The 25,222-nt window shown below is 45.8% G+C and overlaps 1 protein-coding gene across 9 annotated transcripts in view; it reads left to right on the top strand.

Moving 5' to 3' along the window:
* The first annotated feature begins 9,022 nt into the window (after positions 1-9,022).
* The window catches only part of TEX15 (testis expressed 15, meiosis and synapsis associated), a 53,755-nt gene continuing 37,555 nt past the window's right edge, over positions 9,023-25,222 (top strand). For 4 of the 9 annotated variants that reach the window (XM_075929321.1, XM_006125375.4, XM_075929316.1 and 1 more), the window contains exons 1-5: positions 10,071-10,201; positions 18,748-18,904; positions 20,544-20,709; positions 22,304-22,541; positions 23,787-23,933. In XM_075929321.1, coding sequence (XP_075785436.1) covers positions 10,133-10,201; positions 18,748-18,904; positions 20,544-20,709; positions 22,304-22,541; positions 23,787-23,933 — 777 coding nt within the window. In that variant the 5' untranslated portion in view covers positions 10,071-10,132. Of the gene's footprint in view, positions 9,160-10,070; positions 10,202-10,253; positions 10,670-12,278; positions 12,481-18,747; positions 18,905-20,543; positions 20,710-22,303; positions 22,542-23,786; positions 23,934-25,222 lie in introns of those variants that run through there. The other 5 variants (XM_075929318.1, XM_006125373.4, XM_075929320.1 and 2 more) reach the window with 5 other exon arrangements.

Here is a 25,222-nt window from a genome sequence, read left to right as displayed (position 1 = left end):
CAGTCTGTCTGGTTTTTATTTTTGAATCTCATTTGTATATGGGTGGGTTTCATAGAAAATTCATTGGGGTGTATGTGTCTTTCATCTAACTGGATTCTTTCTGTGAAAGGACAAGGAAACACATCTGCCTAAGAAGGGGGAGAATACCAAACTCTTTGCATTTTTGGTATTCATTTTGCCAGTTTTCCTCTTTTACTGCTTTTTCAGTAGCTTTCATCATTGAACTCATCTGCATTGTAAGTGTTGTTGCATAATATCTTAATGAGTTAAGAACTGAGATATTTACTGAGAGAGACCTTCAGATTAAATTCTAATCTTATTTTTTTGCTTTAGTAGTTAAGTTATTTATGGAAATGAGTTCACTGAGAGTAACATCAACAACAAAAAACATGGGAAGATTTTGCAAAATCATCTGTCTAAAATGCAAATACAATATAATGTTCTTTCCTGTACTAATATATACAGAAGAATTTTACAACCAATCGCTGAGGGAAAAATCCACCATTGAAAGAAGTGGAGCCTGAGGTAATTCTTAGGGTCCAAATATTTTAGTGAACACTAGAGAATGTGTGTTTTAAAGGTCAACCTGTTGGGGGGCCTAGAGGTTGTTGGTGGTACCCACTCCTACTGCTAACACCCATGGACAAATGTTATGATTCAGTTTTATCTAATATTGACCTGTTTCATTTTCCCTTGCTCAAATACTTCATTTTCAGACGTTAGGCCAGGAGTCCTATGTACTGACCAGGAACCACTTTAATCCAGTTCAGCACACATACAGAGGCTGGCAGGCCACTTGGGATGGGGACTAACCATGTCTACAAGTTTTTGGCCATGCTACATCGTTCCCTGGTTTGTTGAAGACAGGTGACCACCACGGAATAATGCAGGGGACCATTGTTGATCACAAGGATGGTCAGCTTCCCTAGTATGTGGACAGAGCATGCTTTCCTTAGTTTCTCTCCCCATTTTAATGCAAATGAACCCTTTTCAGTAATTCTTCTCTCACTTTAGCCTAATCTGTTTTGGTTTTTTTAAGTCCTTGTACATCATAGTTTCCATGCGCTTGTAGGCTCTGCAGGGGACTTACTCCATGACCTTGGACCAACTAACCTCTCTTTGCCTTCGTTTTTCCAACTGCAAGATAGAAATGGTATTGACTGCCTGGTTTTGTTAAGCACTCTGACATCCACAGCTAGGAAGTGCTGAGTACTGGTAGATGACCTTCAAAGGTGAGCAACCCTGAGAACAAGTTAATTGTGATTTTTTTAATGCATTTATTTTGCTCATGAACGGAGGTTGTAAAATTTACCAGACATCTAATGGACAGAGGTATGTGTGAAATACGCTGTTGGGGTTGTGATTTGCTATGAACTGTCTGTGGTGCATCAGAGTTATCAGTGCAGTTGACTGAGCCTGCATCTCTGGGTAACAGGTATGTCTGATACTGCACTGGTATGCACAGTAGAAGTGCCTACAAAAACTAGATGGCTATAGGCTTTTATACTGTGCTCATCACTGGTATGGGTGAGCTTTCCAGTCACGAGTTGAGCAAAATGTCTAATATTTGTCACTTGTTTCTCCCCAAGGGGAAAAGTGTGTGCAGGTAGAGTACCTTCAGTTTTGCTTTTTTCAAACATACATGTTATATGTCTTCTAGAGAAAGCAGGTCAAAAACACGTACCTAGCATTTGGAGTGGAAGGCAGGGAGGTTCATGATGGGTACTTAGTTCCTGGCACAGTTTAATAGTTTTGGGCTGATTTTCAAGAAAGTTCTGGTCTCCTAGGGTGTGTCTTCATTACACCCGGAGCTGGAAATAAGTGCTATTCCAAAGCATCCCTTACTCCTCATGGAAAGAGGTTTACAGGAACGTCGGAATAGAGAGCCCGTTATATTTTGAAATAACGGGCTTGCTCAAAAGATGCGGAATAGCTATTTTAGGATGCTTCCAGTATCCCAAAATAGCTCCGCAGCGTAGATGTAGCCCTACAGTTGAATATTCCTTTCATTGTTATACACAACTGTTACCCATTTCCCTCCACAAAGAAATCAGTTATAGCTACAGGCACAAATAGGCTTCCACATAAAAACAGAAGACAAAGCTGAAATACAAGTTATCTGGGACTACACCATGCTGAGAGCTCTGTATAACATACACACAGACATGTAGTGGCTGAATAGTATAACTACAAGCACCCGTCTTTTACAGGAAGGGTCCCCATAAATGAAGCACTAAGCATTGTGCTGTAGAGAAGCCCTGCCCATGGCCACTGTCAGCTGCTCATACAGGATTTCTGCTGGTAAGACTTCAAGGCCAGAAAGAGCCATTAAGGCATCTGGTCTGGTCATCTTGTGTATCACATTTCAGCTGATCATCACTGGAATGAGACCAATAAATGGTGTTTGGCTAAAGCATTTCTTTCAGAAAAGGTTCCAGTCTGGTCTTAAGCTATCAAGAGAGAGAGAATCTACTGCTTCCCTTCGAGTTTGTTCTAATGGTTAACCATCCTCACTGTTAAACATCTATGTTTTATATCTTATTTGAATGTGTCTGATTTCAACTTGCAGCCTTTGATTTTTGTAATACCTTTAAAGTATCTGGCATTTTCACCCGGACCAGCACTTACACTAGAATCAAGTCATTGCTCAATCTTTTTAGTAAGTCTGTCTCTGTACACAAACCATTTTTGTGGGTCTGTGTTCCCTCTCCAATTTATCAACATCCTTCTAAAAAATGTGGGTTCCAGGACTGCACGTAGTATTCCAGTGTAACCGACCAATATCATAACCAGAGATAATACAACCTCCTTTCTTCTCTTCTCTACTCCCCTGTTTATACATCAACAGGTTCCATCACCCTTTTTTGGGAAAGCATTACAATGCGAGCTTATGTTGAGTTCCTTGTTCACCATGACCCCAAGTGCTTTTCAGAGTCACTGTTAGAGAGAGAGCTTTCAGTTTCTATAGGTTTAGCCTGAATTCTTTGTTCCTAGCAGTATGACCTTGCATTTGACTATAGAAAAACACCTTTTGTTTGAATGTGCCCACACAGTGATCCGGATTGCTTTGCGGGACTGCCATGCCCTCGCCTTTATTTACCACCTCCTTCAGTCATCAGCCTATTTTATCAGCAATGATTTTACACTCCCTTTCAGACCTTTTGGAACAGGGGTGGCTAACCCATGGCTCGTGAGCCACATGCAGCTCTTCTCCCCCAAAAGTGCGGCACGCAAAGCTGCTCCTATGTCTCCCTCCCAAACAGCCCCCATCCCTGGCTCCCTCCCTTTCCCCTCGCCCCCAACCCCAGACTCCCCTGTGCCCAAGATGGCAGCTGTCGACGGGAGCCTGATATGGCCAAAAAGCCTAAGCTTGTTCTCTTAAAGGGGCAGCCTCCTTTCTTTTTCTTTTTCTTTTTCTTTTTTTTGCTTGACAATTCTGGTGCCACTGTTTCAGCTCTCCTTGTTAAATGGGTTGGCCACCCCTCATTTAGAACAATATTGAATAGGCCTCACGCCAGTGACCGCTAGCCAGTTCTTGTACCTTTTAGCGTCTTCCCTATGGATTTTGTGCGGTGCTAGTTGCGTGATCAGAATGTGGTACTAATTCAAACATCAAAAGTCTAAGGATGTGGCAGCTAAACAGTTACCTTTATCAACCAAATATAATCTTGTCAAAGAAAGAAAATGGGTTTGTTTGCCAGCCCTCATTTTCCATAAAACTATGTTCACTGGCGCTAATTATATTCCTATCCACCACTCAGGACCACAGATGATTGTCAAAGAGGGTTCCCTAACTGGTGACTGCTGGACTAAGCCATACTGTCCTCAAAGTGAGCCCTTACGTGGCAGCTGATTCTTCTCTGAGGCCTGCACCCCCTGATCCTCTGGCATCCAGGAATGCCCAGATGTATAAAGCTCTGATTGCCTCAGCTCCCAGGCTGTTCCTTATGTGAGACATGCAAAACTGCATGCCCATAATTAGAGCCCTGCGCAAATACAACATTTTGTATCAGCAAAAATGAGCCATAGATAGCCGCGGATTTGCAGGGCTCTACCTATAACGGTGGTTTTCTATACATCTTCAGAAACAAATATGGAACATGACTAGTGCTAACCACATCCTTCTGGATGTTTCTGGATTCCTCTGAGTTACCTTGCCCTGCTCTACATTTGTACAAAGACACAGAGGATCCACGCAAAAGCCTGCCCCCTTCCCTATTGCTTCTTGCCCTTTCAGTTGGGAAGGTGGGGAGGGGAATAGATTGCTGCAGGATGAAGCACATGGGGTAACATCTGCAGCAGAAGAAGGCCACGTAGGAACGTTAGGATGATGTCACAGGAAACCCCAATAGCCCAGATATGATGTTATGACCTCTCCTAATATCCAGTTGATAGGCTTACCTTTCCTGCAGAGGGAAAAGGATAAGTTTTGGTGGCAGGCTCAGAATTCTTAAAGCAGTTCCTGATAAGTACTGTAGCACTGCTCTAAGAAATGATCAACACAGTGAGAGAGACAAGGTGGGTGAGGTAATATTTTTCACTGGATCAGCTGCTGTGAGTGGAAGAGACAAGCTTTTGGGCTTCACAGAGCTGCTCTTCAAGTGTGAAAAAGCTAGCCAGTGTGTCATGGTGAAGTACAAAGCCTGCAGACCTCGCTCCTTGAATGCCTCCTTTGAATGATGTTTTTTTTGTTGACAGGCACCAGAGGAGAAATGATTGGCTACCATTCCACCCAACAGAGGGCTGTGGTGAATGTGGGCCATAATGGGATTTTGTAAACCCAGAGCAACTCATCATACACCAAGGAAGAAATGACTTCGCCCCTTAAGAAAGCTCTATATAACAAGTTAATACCATACCATTACATATAATTACTTAACAATTACAATGAAAGAAAAAAATCTGTAAATTCTTGGCTAGAACACAAGGAAGACCCTAGATAAAGCATTGCATTTATCACCATGCATAACATGGTATGACTGAGAGACGGCAGTGTAGAAGCTGTGTCCTTCGGCAGGATTGGCTGACCATGAACACTGCTGCTACTTTAAAAAAAAAAAAAAAAAAAAAAAAGTCAGTCCCTGGATGCTTTAAATAACAAAAGCTAACAAAGAGTTTTTTGAACATTGTTGTTGGTCTTTCTGGAGTGTCCATTAGGGTAATACCTGCATGTCAGCCAGCACTTATATAGTATTCCCAAACACAACAACAGTATTGGCCAATAGTGGAAAAACGACATGCAGCCTCATCGACACAGGAAATTTTTTTTCCCCAACAGTTTTTTTTCCCTTAAAAGAGTCTTATCCTTGAGTCTTATCCACATTGCTTTGTCTAAAACAGCTTCAGCAACAACTTCCCTTGTGAATCAGAGTATCCATTCAGCACTTCACTTGTTAACTAAAACTTGACATTTCTGAAAACTTAAACTAAACAGGCACTAGTTCTCCTTTGCAGATTCCTCCTGCGAACTGCCTGGTTTGAGATCCAATCCCAGACTCTCAGGTAAGCATTTAAATACAAGTTTTTATTACAGAAATGAAATCACAACACTCTGAAACTCTGTTGGTCATTCACTGTGGGACAAGCCATCTAGCAAATAACTCCTAGCCAGACAACTACTTAGCTACTAATCAGGTCATGCCAAAGAAGTGACTAATGGGATACAGTATATAAATAACTGATTGAACAATGATTAATATGTACAGAGCATGAGGAATTATTGATAGGTAAATAGATTAATACATTAGGAATTGTTTCTGGGTAAACTAGTAACTATTGCTAGCCAGAGTAAGACTAATACCCTTCACATAAATTGTAACTTTGAGACCTACACTCTTCAGGTTAGGGGTCCCTTCTGCACATATGCAGATCCACAAAGATCAGACAATGGACATTTTAACTGAGACTGTCTGTACTCACTCTACTGGTCTTACACTGTTAGTGCAGCCTACAAGAATAATGCTCAAACTAGAGTTTTGATACTCCACTGTGGTATTTTTGCTTTGTTTTTGCTACACTAAAGCTGCCTTGGATACTATGTGTTTGTCTTTTATTTATTTATTTTTTTTGCCATGGGGTAAGGGAAGAAAGGGTGTGGCAGAGATGGTTGAGGGGTGGAGATAGGAAACATCAATCAGTTGGGTGGTAATGGTACATTCGTGGCCGTTCCTTATAGTACATAAGAACATAAGAACGGCCGTACTGGGTCAGACCAAAGGTCCATCTAGCCCAGTATCCTGTCTGCCGACAGTGGCCAGCACCAGGTGCCCCAGAGAGGGTGGACCGAAGACAATGATCAAGCGATTTGTCTCCTGCCATCCCTCTCCAGCCTCTGACAAACAGAGGCCAAGGACACCATTTTATAGTACACAGATGTACTACGAGCATTAGCATAGGACTTCTTCCCCCCTCTCCCTCCGGCAGTTTTATAATTCAATTTCAATTCCTTGGCTTTGGCCAGGCATTGGCACATGTCTTGGTCTCCCTCCTCTGCCATTAACTGTGGTAACTGCTGGGAATCTCTCCAGTGCCTACTGGAAAGATGAGACTGAACGTGCTTCTCTTCTCAGAGGGCAAGGAGATGCAAAATTTCTGTGGGAGCATCAGGCAGAGTGGCTGGAACGGGCTCTGGGTCTGTGAACTTGCAATGTATTGGAATTGGGGGAGGAAGAAGGGGAGAAGGAGACATCATGACAAGATGAACCTGGAGCAATGGAGATCTCATAGGTAACCAGACCAGCTTAGCCAGATGTGAAGCAATGCAACATGGGATAGCAGAGGGACTACCTGAAACAGGAAGTGGGCTGTGTCAACCCAAACCTTAATGTTGTATAATTTACTTTGAAATAGCCATGTCATCTCCAAAGTGGATTAATTACAACTAGATAAAACACAAGTCAAAGCACACCAAAAAAAAAAAATTGTGTGGGGATGCAAAGTAGTTCATGCTTAAAAAAACCCCTACAGATGCTCCCCCCGCAAAAAAATCTCCTATGTACACAAGGCCTCGTACGAGAATAACAGGGAGTTAAATAAGTAACTGCACCAGTATGACTGTAAAAAGTTGCCTAGGTAGACAAAGCCTTAGGCTACGTCTACTCTGCATGGCTATTTCAGAATATTAGAGGTATCCTGAAATAGCTACCCCGTGTCTACACAAACTGCCCATTATTTTGAAATAACAGGCTATTTTGCCATCCTAGTAAACCTCATTGCACGAGGGATAGGGGATGGCTCGAAATAGTGTGTTATTTTGAAATCTGGAGCTGTGTAGAGGTGCCAAATTTCAAAATAAGCTATTTTGAAATAGATTTGAAATAATTTTGAGTAGATGCACCCTTACAGAGCCAGGACCTTCATCTCGCTAGATGTGGGCTGGGATTCTGTGAGTATTGTGAAGAGCTTATGTAAAGACTAAACCAGAAGAGTCAGTTGCAGTGCACAAGTGCTACTCACACACACAATTATTCTGTATGTACTTGAGTGCCATCTACTGGCACTTCATTAATTATTTACATCTCTACAACCATCCAGTGCTCCTGAAACATCTTGCTTCCTGTCATGGACACTAGGTAATAAACTATACAGTATTTAAACAATTAAGCCATTTCTCCAGATCTCTGCCAGATCATCTGCATTCCACTCTGAGGCTATGTCTACACTGCAGGCTTCTTGCACAAAAAACTTCTTGCGCAAGAGCGCATCCTCATTGCAAAAGCGATGTGCTTTTCCGCAAGAGAGCGTCCAGACTGCATGGACGCTCTCTCGCAAGAAAGCTCTGATTGCCATTAACACAATGTCCGCCGGGGCACCTGTGCGTCTTTTGATAGGCTGTTTTTGCACAAAAAACCCATTTCCCGTCCACATACACCTTTTTGCGCAAGAGCTGTTGCGCAAAAAGGAGTTATTCCTTGTAGAAAGAGGAATACCTATACCGCAAAAAAAAAAAAAAAAAAAAAAAAAACCCTGTTCTGTCGATTCACTGTACATTTTTTTGCGCAAAAACATGCTTGAGGTGTGGATGCTCTACAAGTTTTTGCACACAAACTCTGCAGTGTAGACATAGCCTGAGCTCTTTCCTTCTGTTCTTTGCCACAAGATTTTTCTGATATCTCCTTTATCTGCTCCCCAGGGTTGAGCCTTTCCTGCATGTGCACACAACCCTGGGTGAGGGGCCTCATCGGGGTTATCTCTTTAAGAGCAGCTGCTCCCTGAGTGACTGCAGGAGAGGAGGACTGTGGTGGTGGTACAGTTGTCCTGTACATCTGTCCCCAGTGCCCTGTATGACCATGATGCTACTTCTGGCATATCTTTCCCTACCATCCATCTCTGGTCTCTGACACTAGGCACCAGCTGCCTTTCTACTGGCTGTCCTGCTTGTGAGGTGAGGGTGGTGAGGGGACTATAATGGCAGTTCAGTGGGGTGGCGTGGGTGCAAAGAGATGCGGGGGGGGGGGGTTAATCCTTTGTTTCCATTAACTTTCCTTGCTATCAGTTGAGTCTGTTCTTTGTCAAATACCCTTATGCTTGTTTTCACTTTAAACAGACTCCGGTGCTGGGGGGGGAGGGAAGCTGGGGTCTCAGGCATAGCTAGCTGGCTGTGCCACCCAGTGCCCTCAGCCAGAGAGCAGCTGGGAGTTGGGTGTGTCCAGTAGAGCCAGGGGCAGGGCAGTGTCCAGGGGAACCTTCAAGGATTTGGTGTTGGAATAGGCCAGTTGGTAACCTGGCTGCAGTGGGTGCAGCCGCAGGGGGTGAGCAGGGTGCACGGGGGAGGGGTCCGGGTGCTTTGGCGATGCCGTGGGGAAGAGGCAGGGGGACGGGATACAGCGGGGAAGCAGTGAGCTGACCCTAGGCCACAGCAAAGATGCCGGGGGGTGCACTGGGGGTGCAGCAATCAGGGGGTGCGCCAGGGGGTGCACTGGGGGTGCAGCAATCAGGGGGTGCGCCAGGGGGTGCACTGGGGGTGCAGCAATCAGGGGGTGCGCCAGGGGGTGCGGCCGCGTGACGCCGGGAGGTGCGGGGGGCAGGCGCGAAGCTGCACGGCAGGGGGCAGCGAGGCCCCAGCCCCGCCAGGCTCCGGCGCGCCCACCCCGGGGCCGCGCACGTGGGCGGCTGGCGCGGCGGCAGCGGCCCGCGGCTGGGAGATGGTGCTGGCTGCAGGTAGGGGCTGAGGGGGGGATCTGGGACCCGGGGGCTGCCCCCCAGGGGCCGGCTCGCGCAGCGCGTCCGGGAGGTCGGTGCCCCCCGCGCCCCTGCGTAGGGACTCGCCCCACGGTTCCCCATTGTCTGTCTGGGCCAGCTCGCGTGGCAGCGGGACACGGGGGCAGGGGCTTGTGTGGGCGGGGCCGATATGGGAGGCCTAGCACAGAGGGGTGACACGGGGGTGCAGTGGGGAGGGGGTACAGTGGGGAGGGAGTGACACGGGGGTGATGTGGGGAGGGGGTACAGTGGGCAGGGGTGACGCGGGGGTACAGTGGGGAGGGGGTGACACGGGGGTGCAGCGAGGAGGGGGTACAGTGGGCAGGGGTGACGCGGGGGTGCAGTGGGGGAGGTGTGATGGGGCAATGGGGAGGGGGTACAGTGGGGAGGGAGTGTCACGGGGGTGCAGTGGGGAGGGGGTGACACGGGGGTGCAGTGGGGAGGTGTGATGTGGGGAGGGGGTACAGTGGGGAGGGAGTGTCTCGGGGTGATGTGGGGAGGGGGGTACCGTGGGGAGGGAGTGTCACGGGGGTGATGTGGGGAGGGGGTACAGTGGGGAGGGAGTGTCTCGGGGTGATGTGGGGAGGGGGTACCGTGGGGAGGGAGTGTCACGGGGGTGATGTGGGGAGGGGGTACCGTGGGGAGGGAGTGTCACAGGGGTGATGTGGGGAGGGGGTACCGTGGGGAGGGAGTGACATGGGGGTGATGTGGGGAGGGGGTACCGTGGGGAGGGAGTGTCACGGGGGTGATGTGGGGAGGGGGTACCGTGGGGAGGGAGTGACATGGGGGTGCAGTGGGGGGGTGGATGAGGGGCAGTGGTGAGGGTTTGTTGGGTCAGTGGGAAGGAGGTGCGATGGTGAGGGGTGACATGGGGAAGGAGTGACATGAGTGTGCAGTGGGGAGGGGTGACACAGGGTGCAGTGGAGATGAGGTGATGGGATTGTGTAGCTCCGGTCTGACCGAAGGATCACCGGAAAGGCATCTGTACACCCCTGGGATACAGGTATTCCTTGGGTGTGATGTGTATGCAGGGGTGCATCCTATCAACTTTTTGCAGGAAGCCAGTACAACAGAGCTCTTTGCCATCAGGCCAAGGAGCGTGTGTGACTGCTAGGGCCAGTGGCAGTTGCATATCTATTGGAAAAACTATTCACAGGGCCTTCAGAGCAGGTCACACAGAGGTACATGCCTCCAGGCAGCTGTCACTAGGCAGGGTGTATTGTGTGGTTGACAATCAGAGGTTGTTGGGAGACAGAATTTTCAAAAGAACACAGGAAGGGAGAATTTTCAGATGTAACATCAAAGGCCTGCCCAGTTTGCTGGTCTGTGGGGGCTGAGACCTCCTGGCTTCCTTCAGCTGGGAAGTCAAGCTGCCTGGGTGAGGCGCTTGAACTTGTGAAAGGCGGGTCTCTGCCACCCTGGCTGAAGGATGGGAAAGGCTTTGAGTGAGCAGTGCTGTATTGGATAAGAGGCAAGCATTTTGTCAGTTGGGTTTGAGCTCTAGAATGCATGCGGTGGCATTGATCTTGTCTGTAACCCTTTCTGGTCATTCATCTTACTTGCTTTCATAGGAACCTGTTGTTTGTAAGGGAATCTTATTCCCATTTTCACTGTAAATAAATTGAAATCTGTGTGGGGGGGGGGGGAGGAGAGGTATGTATGGCTGGTGGGTCCAAGGTGTAACTAATCAGCTGTCCCTTTGTGAGCAGGGTATCGGGGAGTTTAATGAGTGTCCAGCAGATCAGGGATTGGGGAAGGGCTGCTAGTTGAGCAAGGAGGAAAATCCCAGGACTGCTGATGCCGGCCAGGGTGCCCACATCTGGTGGCATGATTTTCCTTGCATGCTCCATGCTCATGAAGGCAGAGTGACCCCCTAACTTCTGTCTCTTTGATCTTCTCCCCATATCTTCTGTGTGCCACTGACTTGCTCCCCCATCCCTGCTCCTGGAGCTACTCCCCTGTGTCCCCAAAGCTACTCACCCTGTGTCCTGACCAGGGGTATTATATAAGGGGGACGACATGGGGTGCAGTGAGGTGGGGAGAGGGTGACATGGGGGGTACAGTGAGGGAATGCCATGGAGGGTGCAGAAGGGAGGGGGACATGAGGGACCCAGTGGGCTGCAGGGGTGCAGTGGTTGTACAGCAGGGAGAAATGCAGTAAGAATGTGCAGTGGGGAGCGGGTGCAGCACCAGTGCAGTGGAGTGACAGGTACAGTGGGGGAAGGAGCTATGGTGGCAGTGTAATGACTTGGGGTAGAGCAGGATGACATGGGGTTACAGCGCAGAGGGTACCATTGGGCAGGTCTGTGCCCACTCCGCAGTAGGTTTTTCTGGGTGCTGCCCTGCCCCATTCTGACACCAATTGACTGTGGCATGTGGGGCCAGGCCTGCTGCTGCCCCAAGTGTGCTGCACCCAGCAGGGGGTGGCAGTGGTGGGGAGCACACCCATAACGGACTGGGGAGGATTGGGGAAACAGGGCATGGCGCTGCCAGACAGGCTGTGAAGCTCAGCGCCCTGAGATGGTGCTGGCTGATACAGAAGATACTGAGTGACTCCATCTTGTATCCCTGGCCTCCTTCTTGAATGAGCAAGGCACCGACTCCAGGAGTGTTTCAGGGCTCAAGCAGAAAAAAATCAAGTGGGTACCCAGCCAGCTACTGCAGTTTGGCAGCAGGGGGAGGGACTTGGAAGAGGATGGAGAGTGGTAGGTGAGTGGGATCTTGGCAGAGGAGCACAGCAGGATCAGGAAGAGGTGGAGCGAGGGCTGTATCTCATGAGTGGGGACAGAGAATGGGACAGGCCTCGGGGCAGGGCACCTGAGGAGAAATAAAAGTCAGCACCCATCTGACTCCACCATTAGATGAAGGCTGTAGGACAGGCAGCACTAAAAATGGGCGGGAAAACCAAATAATCGGGAAACGGGTAGTAAACAGTGATGACTCAGCAGATCTTAACACTGTGATGTAAATAACTGTTGCAAGTTTAAAAATAGAATTGACAGTTAACAACAGTAAACTGTCAGTCAAGCCTGTCTGTAGTATATGAGTGTGCGGCGGCTTCCCAGAGGCCGGGTTGTGCAGTGGTGACAGATTCCAGACCACGGATAGGGAACCTAAGGCCTGGGGGGCCAGATGCGGCTCCCAGCTTGCCTGGATTTGGCCCCCGAGGCTTGAGGCTCCCCCCTAGCATTGGGGAGCCTGCGCTGGTGCTCCAGTTCCCTGCCGTCCCGCCACAGGGCTGGAGCACAGAAAGTCTACTAGCCTGGGCTCCCCAAAGCTCTGGTATGTGAGAGGAATGTGGAGAATGCCTTTCTCCTTCACAGTCGCCTCAGCGAGGGTTTTGTTTTTGTTTCATTTGCTTCTCACTTGTGTGTGGCTCCTGACTGATTTTTCTGTGGGTCAGCGGCCCTCACTCAAAAAAGATTCCCAACCCCTGTTCCAGACAGACAAAACAGATTTGTGTGACTACAACCTTGCTAGACAACCCAACAGCATACTGAGATTTAGCTGTCATTGTAGCCTATGCTCATATTTATATATAAAATCTCTTGTCGTTTTCAAGGAATTGTTCAAATTGCCTGCTCTCTCTTGAACTCCACTGAATTGCTCTGGGGGAAGGGCATCTCGTCTCTTGTTCACACGTGTGCATGAGGGAAAACTAGGTTAATGTGACTAGCCAGAATAGCCTCTCTCTCTCTCTCACCCCTCACACACATTGACACAGCCAGGGGTCAGAGTGTGTAGCAGGGATCAGCCCACTGATGTGTGTCGTAACATGAGAACCTAAAACATAAGCCACAGGCTTGACCAACAATAGTCAAGATTTGGCTAATATAAAGCAAAATTAAGCTGTGAGTAGGCTTGCCAGTTTTGAACTGGACAGTCCAGTATTTGAGATTTCTGTTTGGGAAACAAATTGAGAAAATAGAAATGTCCGGTATTTTCTAAATAAGATGTCATGTAGATTGTGATGTAATGTCAAGTGGTCTGGTATTTTTGTTGAAACCATCTGGCAACCCTAGCTGTGAGCAAGAAGCAGGACCTGCTCAAAGAACTTGGCACAGACGGGGCTAGTCTGTGTATATCTGTGGCAAAGAGACGTTCCTTCCAAAAGACTAAGTGTAGGTTTTATTCACCTGGATGAGTGTTAGCACAATCTTGGCTTCAATAAAAAATGACATTAATGGAACATGGCCTTGAGGGAGTTGTGTTAACTAACATAGTGCTTACTACAACGTAGCAATAGTTAGTGCTTAACCTTGACAAGTTATGTTAATTTGGAAACTTGGACCCAATTCCTTGAGTAGCAATAAAAGGATTCTACTTTTCTCCCTGTGACGCTCCGTCCACACTGCCTCTTTTTTGCGGAAGAGGCAATGCAAATGAAGTGCTCATTAGCAACTTCTCGCGCTCCATTTGCATAATCTCTTCCGATGCTTTTTGTGGAAGAGGTTTTTGCTAAAAAAAAAAAAAAAAAAGCAGTGTAGATGGGTCTGCTTTGCACAAAAAAACCCTTTTGTGCAAGAACCCTTATTCCTTAAAAAATGAGGTTTACAGACTGAGGGCTTCTGAACAGCTCAAAAGGCATGAAGACGGTATTGGTGCCCCTGGGCTGGGGAGACAGGATGTTACAGGGAATCTCTGGGTGTGCTGGGTTAGCTCTATAGAACAATTGCTGGAGTGTCACCAATTTTTTAGTGGATGCCTCTGCAGAAAAAGACTTTTATGAAAACAATGAATGTAAAACTTCCTTTTCATTGAAGATCAGGGGATGCAGACATTTTTGGTATTCACATTCTAAGTGTTACCTTCTTTTCCTCCTTCCTTTTTTCCTTCTTTCCAATCAGCCCTGTCCATGTTCCTTTTTTATGTCCTTGTTTACCTCCCTCACTGTTTTTCCTTTCTTGCCTTGCTTCTCATAGTAGCAGCAGAAGCAATGAGTGACCCTGCCAGTCTGCCCTCTGGTGGCCCTTATGTTTACATCACATTAAAAAACCCTCCAGCACTCAGCCCGGAGTCTGGCTCAGTTGACTCAGAATTGGCACAACCATATACAGGCAGTCCCCAGGTTACGTACAAGATAGAGACTGTAGGTTTGTTCTTAAGTGGAATCTGTATGTAAGTTGGAACTGGCGTCCAGATTAAGCCGCTGCTGAAACTGACCAGCGGCTGACTACAGGAAGCCCGAGGCAGAGTTGCTCTGCCCCGGGCTTCCTGGAATCAGCTGCTGATCAGTTTCAGCAGCGGCTGAATCTGGACACCTGAGACAGAGCAGCTGGGGCGCTGCCGGGTAGGTCCCTGCAGCGCCGCACCTCGGCGCTGCGGGGACCAACCGGCAGCACCCCAGCTGCTCTACCCCAGTCAGCTGCTGCTGAAACTGATCAGCGGCTGATTCCAGGAAGCCTGGGGCAGAACAAGCCCGGGGCCCCCAGCAGACCAGGGAGACGTGGAACAAAGCCGCGGAGGACCCGGGCGGCGGGACCGCCCAGACGCGCCGCGGTCCCGCCGCCCGGGTCCTCCGCGGCTTTGCTCCGCGTCTCCCTGGTCTGCTGGGGGACCCCCAGCAGACCAGGGAGACGCGGAGCAGCTTTTCTCACCCCGGAGGATGCGGGCGCTGGACCGCGGTGCGTCTGGGCGGTCCCGCCGCCCGCGTCCTCCGGGGTGAGAAAAGCCCCGTTCGTAAGTACGGATCCGACATAAGTCGGATCCGCGTAACCCGGGGACTGCCTGTATACCAAAGGATACAATCAAAAAAATGAACATATATGAAAAGGACAAATCAAATTTCAGAACAGAAAGGGCATGTGGGGTGGAGGTAAATGTCTGTGAGCTAATGATATTAGAGGTGATAATTGGAGAAGCTATCTTTGTAATGGGTAAGGTAATTAGCGTCCTTGTTAAGACCTAGGTGTAAAGTGTCAAATTTAAGCATGAATGACAGTTCAGAGGATTCTCTTTCAAGTCTGGTATTAAAAGGCTCTGGGAGACAGACCCATAGTCTCCTATAGACAACCACCTAACCTCAAGATGATTCTTACCAAAAACCATAGGACATACACCACTAACACCAACCCTGGAACTTTCCCTTGCAACAAACCCCGTTGCCAGCTTTGTCCACATATTCACTCTGCTGATACCATTATTGGACCTAACCAATTGTGTTAAAAGATCAAGAACACATATTCCTGCTCATCCAGAAATATAATTTATGCTATCATGTGCCGAAAGTGTCCGTCTGCTGTATACATTGGACAAACAGCTCAGACACTTCGCCAAATAATCAATGCACACAAAAAAAGAGATGATAGACAGAATCACAAAGAAAAAACAAGTTTCTTGCCATTTCAACCAGAAAGGGCATTGTCTCAACGACCTGATTACCTGCATCCTGCTTCAGAGACCTTTTAACACCAGACTTGAAAGAGAATCCTCTGAACTGTCATTCATGCTTAAATTTGACACTTTACACCTAGGTCTTAGCAAGGACACTAATTACCTTACCCATTACAAAGATAGCTTCCCCAATTATCGCCTCTAATATCATTAGCTCACAGACATTTACCTCCCCCTCCCCGCCCACATTCCCTTCTATTCTGAAATTTAATTTGTCCTTTTCATATGTGTTCATTTTTTTGATTATATCCTTTGGTATATATGGTTGTGACAATTTTCTTCCACAATTTGATCTGAGGAAGTGGGTCTGACCCACAAAAGCTCATCACCTAATAAACTATCTTGTTAGTCTTTAAAGTGCTACCTAGTCCTGTTTTTTGTTTCATACAAATACAGTGTTTTACAGAAACAGGGTTACTGGCTTGCAAGTCTTTTTAAAAAGCAACAACAACTAACAACAAAAGAAACAACCAAAAACAATGCTGAGAACTAGGGATGTTAACTATCGGTTAACTGAATAGTTGAGTAACCTCATGAATTCTTATTAGTCAACTATTCTATAGTCTCTGGGGGCGGGACCAGCAGCCAGTGCACTCTAGCCTCACTCCCGAGAAGACCCCTGCCACTCCACATATCAGAGACAGTAGCACAGGGTGTTAGGTGGGAGCTGGTCTGTGAGGGGAGCCAGTTAAAAACCCAGCTCCTCTTGTGGACCTGTGCTATCCCCGTGCTGCTGCCTCTGACAAAGAGGCAGCAGTGCAGGGTGGCAGAAGCCCCTGTCTAGGGGGTGGTCTGAGCTGGGGCTGCAGACCAGCCTGCTAAAAATTTCCTGGGAAGCAGGGGAGGGATGCGTGTAACATTAATCTACAAGCTTTTGCTTATCAGTTAATCGACTATACTTTTTATATCCCTTCTGAGAACATGCAAAGCATCTTATTTGTGTTTCTATTTTGTTTATGTCCAGTAAAGAAACAACTTGTACGTTATTTTTATTATTGAGTTTTCAAAAAATCCCACCCCAAAACCAAAACCCACATAAATCGATTGCTATGATTTGGGCATATACTGCATTAGGGATGTGAAAGATTAATAATTAACCTTAGCAATCTCAAATTGTCACTTCAGACATGCCACAGATTTCCTTCATTAGGCTGTGTGTTTGTGTTGTAGAAAATAATGCTAAAAAACAAGTTAGGAAAACTTGTGAATGACTTATCTATAAAGCAAAAATAATATGAATATACTTGTCAGGCAGTTTATACAATATTGTACAGTTTAGTTTTAATGCATGCTTAATTGTTGTGGGAAGAGGAGGAAAGAGTGAATGTTGGTGATTTGTGCTTGTGTATTGGGGGAGAGAATTAGCATACACACTGGCAAAAAGCGTAATTAACTCCTACATAAAATAGTTTAAACTAGTTCTGTAGTTTGTCAACTTGAGGTGCATTAACCAATTTGACACCATTAGATTTCTTTTAAGTAAGAATGTGTGTGTGTTCTGTAAAATAACACTGAAAAAACAAGAATGAATGTGTGTGATAGTTCGTGACTTATCCCTAAAATAATACAGACAAGTAAGGAAAAACTTAAAAAAACAAGAGGTCCTGTAGCACCTTAGAGACTAACAAAAAACATAGATGGTTTCCTGAGCTTTCGTGAGCACAGCCCTCTTCTTGAGCTAAGTGGAGCAAGAGGCACAGAAACTCCAAAATTTGGGGGTTATTGTGCCTCTCTGTGCCACTTGCTCCATTCATCTGAAGAAGTGGGTTGTGTCCACAAAAGTTCATGATACCATCTACATATTTTGTTAGTCTCTGAGGGTATGTCTACACTTGCACCCTCTTTCGAGAAAGGGATGAAAATGAAGACATTCAAAATTGCAAATAGAGCTGGGATTTAAATATCCCATGCTTCATTTGCATATTCACGTTATGGCGCTGTTTCGAAATAACAGACGCTGTTAAGACGCGGTTATTTCAAGAAAAAATCCTTCTCTCAAAATAACCCTTATTCCTCATACAATTAAGTTTACCAGTTATTTCAAGAGAAGGGTTTTCTCTTGAAATAACAGCATCTTAACAGCATCTGTTATTTTGAAATAGTGCTATTTCGAAATAGCACCATAATGCAAATATGCAAATGAAACGCGGGATATTTAAATCCTGGCTTCATTTGCAAATTCGAATGTCTTCATTTGCATCCCTCTCTCGAAAGAGGGTGCAAGTGTAGACATACCTTAAGGTGCTATAGGACCACTCTTTTTTTAAGGGTTTTTTTTTTTTAAGTGACAGATTAACACAGCTACCAGTTGACAGTGTGGACACACAACAGCAGTTTCCCTGCAGCTCTCTGTGAACAGCGCTGTAACTTCCAGTGTTTTACATCTGCTAGCGTGGACAGGGCCATACACATTACAGAGGAACAGCCACCTAGACATGTAAACTACTTTTTAAAAATTTTCTAGCAATTGATAAACAAAGAATTGTGATAAGATAAACACAATTTCTTTCTGGGGTATAATGTCATAGGATTTTTCCTGTCTCTGCTGCTGTTGATCTAAGAATTCCCCAAGTGGCAAAGACCCTGTATACAGTGTATGGAATCATACTTCAAAAATGTGGAAATAAAATCCTGTGTGATACACTAGCCGAAATGTTGCTAAACAAAATGGTTTTCAGAGTTTTCTTAGACAAGGGAGTTGGCTAGTTGGCTATTAATAATTTATTAACTGTAGTGTGATAGTGCCTGGCTACTGTATTGGTGGGCCGGGGTGCCATTGAGCTAGATGTTGTACTAACATAAGGAAGAGAAGTCCTGCCCCAGAGATCTTATAGTTTACAACAGTGAGAGGATTCAACAGGATGACAGGACAGACAAATGGGGTGGGGAACAGTGAGGTGGAAATTAAACTTTTACAGTCCTTGCACCTCTGTTTTCCAGAGAGCACGAGGATTTATTGTTGAAGGAACTTAAGAAAGTTGGGGACTTCTGGATAGGAAGTGATGCCCTAGTTGTCTGCTAAGTAGGTACAGTTTGATGTCTCTCTGAGCACACAGTACAGCTGCGAAGATGAGATGACAGGATGGATAGAGCTGAGGAGGAGGACCAAAGGGCTGTTTTTTAGATTGTTACGTATGGCTTTCATTCTTATTTTAGGCTGGTGACAAGATGGAAGTTGAAGAAACTAAAAGAGTTCAAGTGCAGAAAAATATAAGATCAAATGAGAAGCTGCCTTATGTGCCAACTGCTGGGGTAGAAAAAAATCCTTTGAAAACATTTACCATCCCTAAAATAAGGAGGACTGCTGATAAAGGTATGGTAAACTAGTAACAACATCAAAACCGAGCATTTTTGTCAAGTGAAAAGTGCAAAACTGAGTGTAAGTGAGGTATGTTATTCCAATACTCCATCAGTAAATGGTAACACCTCACAGCCTTGAAATCAATTGACCTGTTTCATATTTAGCACCTGTGAGATGTTGTGAACTGAGCTGATTAAAGCTCAGAAAAACCTGCTTCTTCAGACTATAACAAATACGTTGACTTTAAATTTTTTTTGTCTAGTTTCGCTAACACACCCAGAAAACCCTTCTCAAATGCCATGTATTCTATACCATATGAGCATCAATGCATTGGGGTTAGAGAGTTGGCCAGTTTCTGAAATAAAGGATATGCTTTCTGTGGGAATCAGACCTATCGAGGCATTGGCCTGAAACTTACCCACAGGGTTGTGGCCTTGGCTATAAAAGAAGGTGGGATTGCCCCCTCCTTATTTTCTCTGCCTGCCCTTGCACCAGCAGCATGGTACCATTTCTTGTGGGGGGTTGCATATTTGTGTTGTGGTGTTTTGTATCACGTAGAAAGGTTTAATTTGAGTAGGTGATGTCCATTAAGATATTTCAGTATGCCTGTGGCGAGTGAACATGTGTAGCCTCCTGCCAGGCTCTCTCTGGTCTGCCAGGCAGATAGTCCAATTTATTGCTTTGTGCTGTGCAATATTCAGTTGTCCTTCCTCTTTGCCTGAACTTGGCCCAGTCCAGTGGAGCACCAGTCCCAGCTGCACGCCTCCCTCGCTTTGCGAAGCTGTGTGCAAGTAGGCTCGGTTCTGTGGGCACCACCAGGTCTCCCTCACATGGGGAGTTCTGAGGAGCTGTGGGCAAGGGAGAGAAAATGGAGTGTAATACCTCAAACTGGGATTGAACACTCCTGATTGGGGTATCAGTCATTTGGCACCCAGATCTTTTCTTAGGCCCACAGCTTCACCCTTCCTTTGTCCTGCTTGGTATGGTAGCGCCTTGCTCCTGCCAAGTGCCCAAATTACTGTACCTTTAAAACATTGATCATGACTGTAATTCTGATACTATAACCTTCCACGGGACTGAGCCCGGCTACCTGGGAGAGTCTCTTGACTATGAGCACCAACTCGTGCCACAGAAATGTTCCTAAAAAGCAACAAACTCTGCTGCTACGTGAAATATTCAGACAACTTTCTCATCAGCTGAGCCAAGAGTCTTGGGCAAAGTAATTAGCTTGACAAATGGTCTCAGAACAGACAGGGAAAACACGTTGTTTTAACTTGTGCCATACTGCATCACCTTTGGCTAATGTTTGCCATAATTAATTTAACAGAGTTAGGACTTGTCTCCACATAAATCACTACAGCTGCACAGCGCTTCTGTGAAGACACTACTTATGCTGACAGGAGGGGGAATTCACTTCACTGAGAGGCAGTCGGTCGGTCGATAGGAGAATTCTGCCATCAACCTGCCTGTCTACACAGGTGGCTAAGTTTGTTCAGCTGCATTGGTCAGGAGTGAGGATTTTTCCCATCTCTGAGTGACAGAGTTTTCCCGACACAATTTCCTTGCAATCAAGAAAATCTACTTATGTCCATCTGCAGCGGGTATCGGGCAGTGTGTCAGATACTCATCACTTCCTTTGTTGTGTTTCTAGTTTCTTTAGCACCGTGCAAGACTAATGAGAGGGAGTATAGTAGCATCAATCATACTCTGAGCCAGTCCCGTCTCAACACAGGATGTGACCTGCAGTCTTCTTGGCAGTTTGGTGAGATAAAACTTGTACACAATGCAGATCTGGAAAAAAAATTTGCTGGAAAAAGGTGGGTATTGTGAAGTGAATGCAGTGAATTCACCATGGTGACTTTTCACGACTTAACCCTCTACTCTTAATAGTCATCCATCGTTCTTTCCCATTCGAGACCAGCTTCTTCCAGTAGCAAGTTAGGGATGTCATGGGGCTCACTTTACAAAGTGTCCTATGTGATTTTGCTTGCTGCGTAATGTGATTTCCATGGCATTATTTTGTTTTAAATCTCGTCCCAGCTTTTCCTACCTCCGTTCATCTACTTGTTCTTTGTTTACAAGATCTTCAGGTTCTCTGTCCTGCTACATTCGCTTTGCAGAGTCTGGCCTTGTCTGTCCTGTGACAGCTTGGGTCACAGAGAACCCCCTGAGCCTGTCTCCTGATTGGCTGATCATATCACTGAGGGTATGTCTACACTACCCTCCTAGTTCGAACTAGGAGGGTAATGTAGGCATACCGCACTTGCAAATGAAGCCCGGGATTTGAATTTCCCGGGCTTCATTTGCATAAGTGGGGAGCCGCCATTTTTAAAACCCCGCTGGTTCGAACCCCGTGCAGCGCGGCTACACGGGGCACGAACTAGGTAGTTCGAACTAGGCTTCCTAGTTCGAACTACCGTTACTCCTCGTGAGTTTTAAAAATGGCGGCTCCCCGCTTATGCAAATGAAGCCCGGGAAATTCAAATCCCGGGCTTCATTTGCAAGTGCGGTATGCCTACATTACCCCGCTAGTTCGAACTAGCGGGGTAGTGTAGCCATACCCTGATTCACCTACCTGCCCTCTGTCTCCTGCTGAGTCCGAAGCCCCCCCCAGCAGAGTAACACAGCTTTGGGAGAGCTCAGTTACAGTGACTCGTCACTACCCAGGAGCACAGCTCCAATGGAACCAAACCCCCAAATTAATCCATCTTACGCTATACACAGGTTTTACACAGAGAAAGCCAATAGAGTTTGCCGCCTTTATCAATGAAAGAGAGATATGTATAGCTGTTGTCCCCCCACCAGGTAACAGTTATTTACGCTGGGTTTAGTAATAAAAGTGGTTTTATTAAGTATAAATAGTGGGATTTAAGCAGTTGCAAGTGATGACGAATGGATCAAAGTAAGTTACTAAGCTAAAATAAATAAAACACACCAGCTGAGCCTAATACACTAAGGGTGCATCTACACAGCACCCTAAACTCGAAATAAGATATGCAACTTGCACTATGCAAATTGCATATCTTAGTTCTAATCTATTTTGAAATAGCTTATTTTGAAATTTTGCCTGTCTACACAGTGCCAAATTTTGAAATGCCATGCTATTTTGAGCCATCCCTTATCTCTTGTGCAACAAGGTTTACCAGGATGGTGAAATAACGAACCCATTGTTTCAAAAAATATTTTGAAATAATGGGTGACTTGTGTTGACGCGGGGTAGCTATTTTGGGATCTCTGGTGCAGTGTAGATGTACCCCATGAGAAGTTGTTACAAATTGGGGGGATGCAAAACAATGCCATTAAGACCCTGGGCTAGTTATAGTATAGACTTGTTTTTTCTATGCAAGCCTTTGACACTTGATGGCTGTGTTAGCTGTCAAAGTGTATAACCTCTTTTTATTACTTTGCTAGGGCCAAGATGCGTGAAGAAGGAAGGCAAGGCAGAGAACTTGAGGAACATTTTTGCTTTTTAGTGTTGCCTTGGGATGAGGTCTCAAAAATTTACCAGGGTGGAATACATACTAGCGAATCTACAATGAAAGAATTAGGAAATCCCCTCCTTGGAGTTTATTTGTTCAGACATGTTGATGTTGCTTTGAATTATGCAAAGAAGAGATGGATCAGTGCAGAACACATCTTGGTTTTCAAGGTAGGTGCCATGCATAGAGATGGGGTGGGGGCATTTTCAATAGTGCACAAGTGCTCTAGGCACCCGTAACAGGGCAGGATTCCTCACAAACAGTCTTGGGCACAGCTTGATTGTCACTAACACCGCTGTGAGTTTTTATTTGTTCTGTTCTTGTGAAGCACTTGTAATTACTGTGCCCTTCTGTTATCACTGGCCCTGTGGAACACGTCTGCCTGCAGCAGTCTTATGTCATAGTCCCCATGCAGCCCTTCCACCTTCCATGTCCTTTTGCTACCCGCAGAGTCCACTAGCAACACTTCTACACATAATGTCCTTCCACTGCCATCACTTTTCTGTGTGGCACTTCCGTCTGCAGCATCCTTCTGCCCTCAGCCATTCGGATCCCCGTGCAGCACGTCCACCCAGTCATGGTCCTTGGGCAGCATGTCCACCTTCAGCGTCCTCAGCCACTGGGACAGTCCTGCGTCATGTGTCTACCGGTTGCGTCCTCCTTTCCTCAGCTCTTTTTGCAGGAAGAATAAGCAGCCTCACCAGCCAGAGACCTGGCTTCCCCTGGGATCTGCTAGTCTTCTCTCCTCCCCTTGTGCTTCCTTCTCATCTGATTGGATAATTAGCTCCTTAGCTCATCAGCCCGCAGTCTGATTAGCTAATAGTCTTCTTAATTAGGGCTTCTCTGTGGGAAAAGTTGGTGTCTACTGACCAGAGTGCTAGGTCACATGCTGGTTCTCAGCACTAAGTCACAGAGCTTAAATCCTATTTTTATATGTTACTGAAGAGCCACATTGATTTGTAGTGGGAGTTAGATTCATACGGGCCTACGTTCCTTCTGAAAACAAAGCTTAGCTTCCTAGGCCATGTAAGTGCTTTTTAAGATTTTACCCTAGTGGATACTATTTCAAGCTAATTGCTTTGTGGTGCTCGTGAGTCATTTTGCCTCTTTAAGCTATGCTATTTGTACATTCCACAAACACAAGAAGTTATGGAGATTATTTAAAATAAAAATAGGTAGGCAAGTAGATCCTTCCCTAAGGATCTAGCTGTGCTGACAGTAGAAGCCTTGAAAACTGTTTTTTTTAGTACTTATGTTTCCTAACAGTTAGTTGTTAGTTCTTGGAAATAGTTCCCTTTTGTGTTCCGAATTTTCCTGCTTTCCACTAGAAATGAGTAATGTATATTTGCTTTAACCTAAACTATGATAAATTGATTAGGCATATCCTTATTAAAATCTTTTGCTTTATTTGGCAGGTTCTCTTTGGAAAAGTAAAAAAAATTCAGCCTCCCATGGGTAAAAAGAAAATTGCTCTGGATCCTACACCAAACTTTGATTGCCATATGTCTAGAATTGCTCCTACACTTAAAGATCCAGTTGATCTGCAGGCCATTGGCTCATCGGTATGTGGACTTTTTATTTGACTTGATTTGCTTACTCATGATCTAAATAAAATTCTATAAATCATCTTTCCTTGTTCCCACCATGGGAAGCACAATATTAGAATAAAATGGTAGGGCTAGATTCAGTGGTACTCTCTCTGCTTTGTGCTTATCACTGACTCATAATAACGGTCAGTTACTGCATGCAGATGTGGTTGCCTCATCTCAAAAAAGATATCTTATAGTTGGAAAAAGTTCAGAAAAGGGCAACAGAAATGATCAGAGGTTTGGAACGGCTGCCATATAAGGAGAAATTAATAAGACAGTGACTTTTCAGCTTAGAAGAGAGTAGACTAAGGGGGAATATGATAGAGCTCTGGAAAATCATGAGTGGTGTGGAGAGAGAACATAAGGAAACATTATTGACTTGTTCCCGTAAGAACTAGGGGTCACCAAATGAAATGAATAGGTAGCAGGTTTAAAACAAACAAAAGGAAGTATTTCTTCATACAACATACAGTCAACCTGTGGAACTCCTTACCAGAGGATGTTGTGATGACCAGGAGTTTAACAGGGTTCAAAAAACAACTTGATCAGTTCGTGGAGGTTAGGTCCATCAATGCTTATTAGCCAAGATGGGCAGTGATGGTGTCCCTAGTCTCTGATTGTCAGAAGCTGGGCATGAGCAACAGGGGATGGATCATTGATGATTATCTTTTCTGTTCATTCCCTCTGGGGGCACCTGACATTGGCCACTGTTGGCAGACAGGATACTGGGCTACATGGACCTTTGGACTGACCCAGTACGGCCGTTCTTATGTTTTTACAAGAGCTCATCATGTTTAGTCCCCTGTACTTATGGCAGGACTAAGCGTCATTAAGACCCGGGGTGGGGACCTTTTTCAGGTCGCAGGCTACTGACCCATAGGAAAATCAGTTGGCATATAGAACAATTTCCATATGAGACTAGGACTTTTCAGCTTGGAAAAGAGCTGTCTCAGAGGGGATCTGATATGGGTCTATATTAAATCATGTGGGGTATGTAGAAAGTGAATGAGTCCCAGGACACAAGAACTAGGAGTCACCCAATGAAATTACTAGGCAGAAGATTTAAAACATGCAAAAGGGAGTACGTCTTCACACAACACACAGTCAACCTGTGGAACTCCTTGCCAGGGGATGTAGTGAAGGCCAGAACTATAAGGCCAGATTCTTACCAACAACCACAGGACATACCACACTAATACCAACCCTGGTACATTCCCTTGCAACAAACCCTGTTGCCAGCTTTGTCCACATATTCATTCTGC

Source organism: Pelodiscus sinensis, chromosome 5, assembly GCF_049634645.1.
Source record: "Pelodiscus sinensis isolate JC-2024 chromosome 5, ASM4963464v1, whole genome shotgun sequence".
Taxonomy (NCBI): domain Eukaryota; kingdom Metazoa; phylum Chordata; order Testudines; family Trionychidae; genus Pelodiscus; species Pelodiscus sinensis.
Note: the sequence above shows the minus strand (reverse complement) of the source record. Positions and strands in the feature narration are given on the sequence as shown.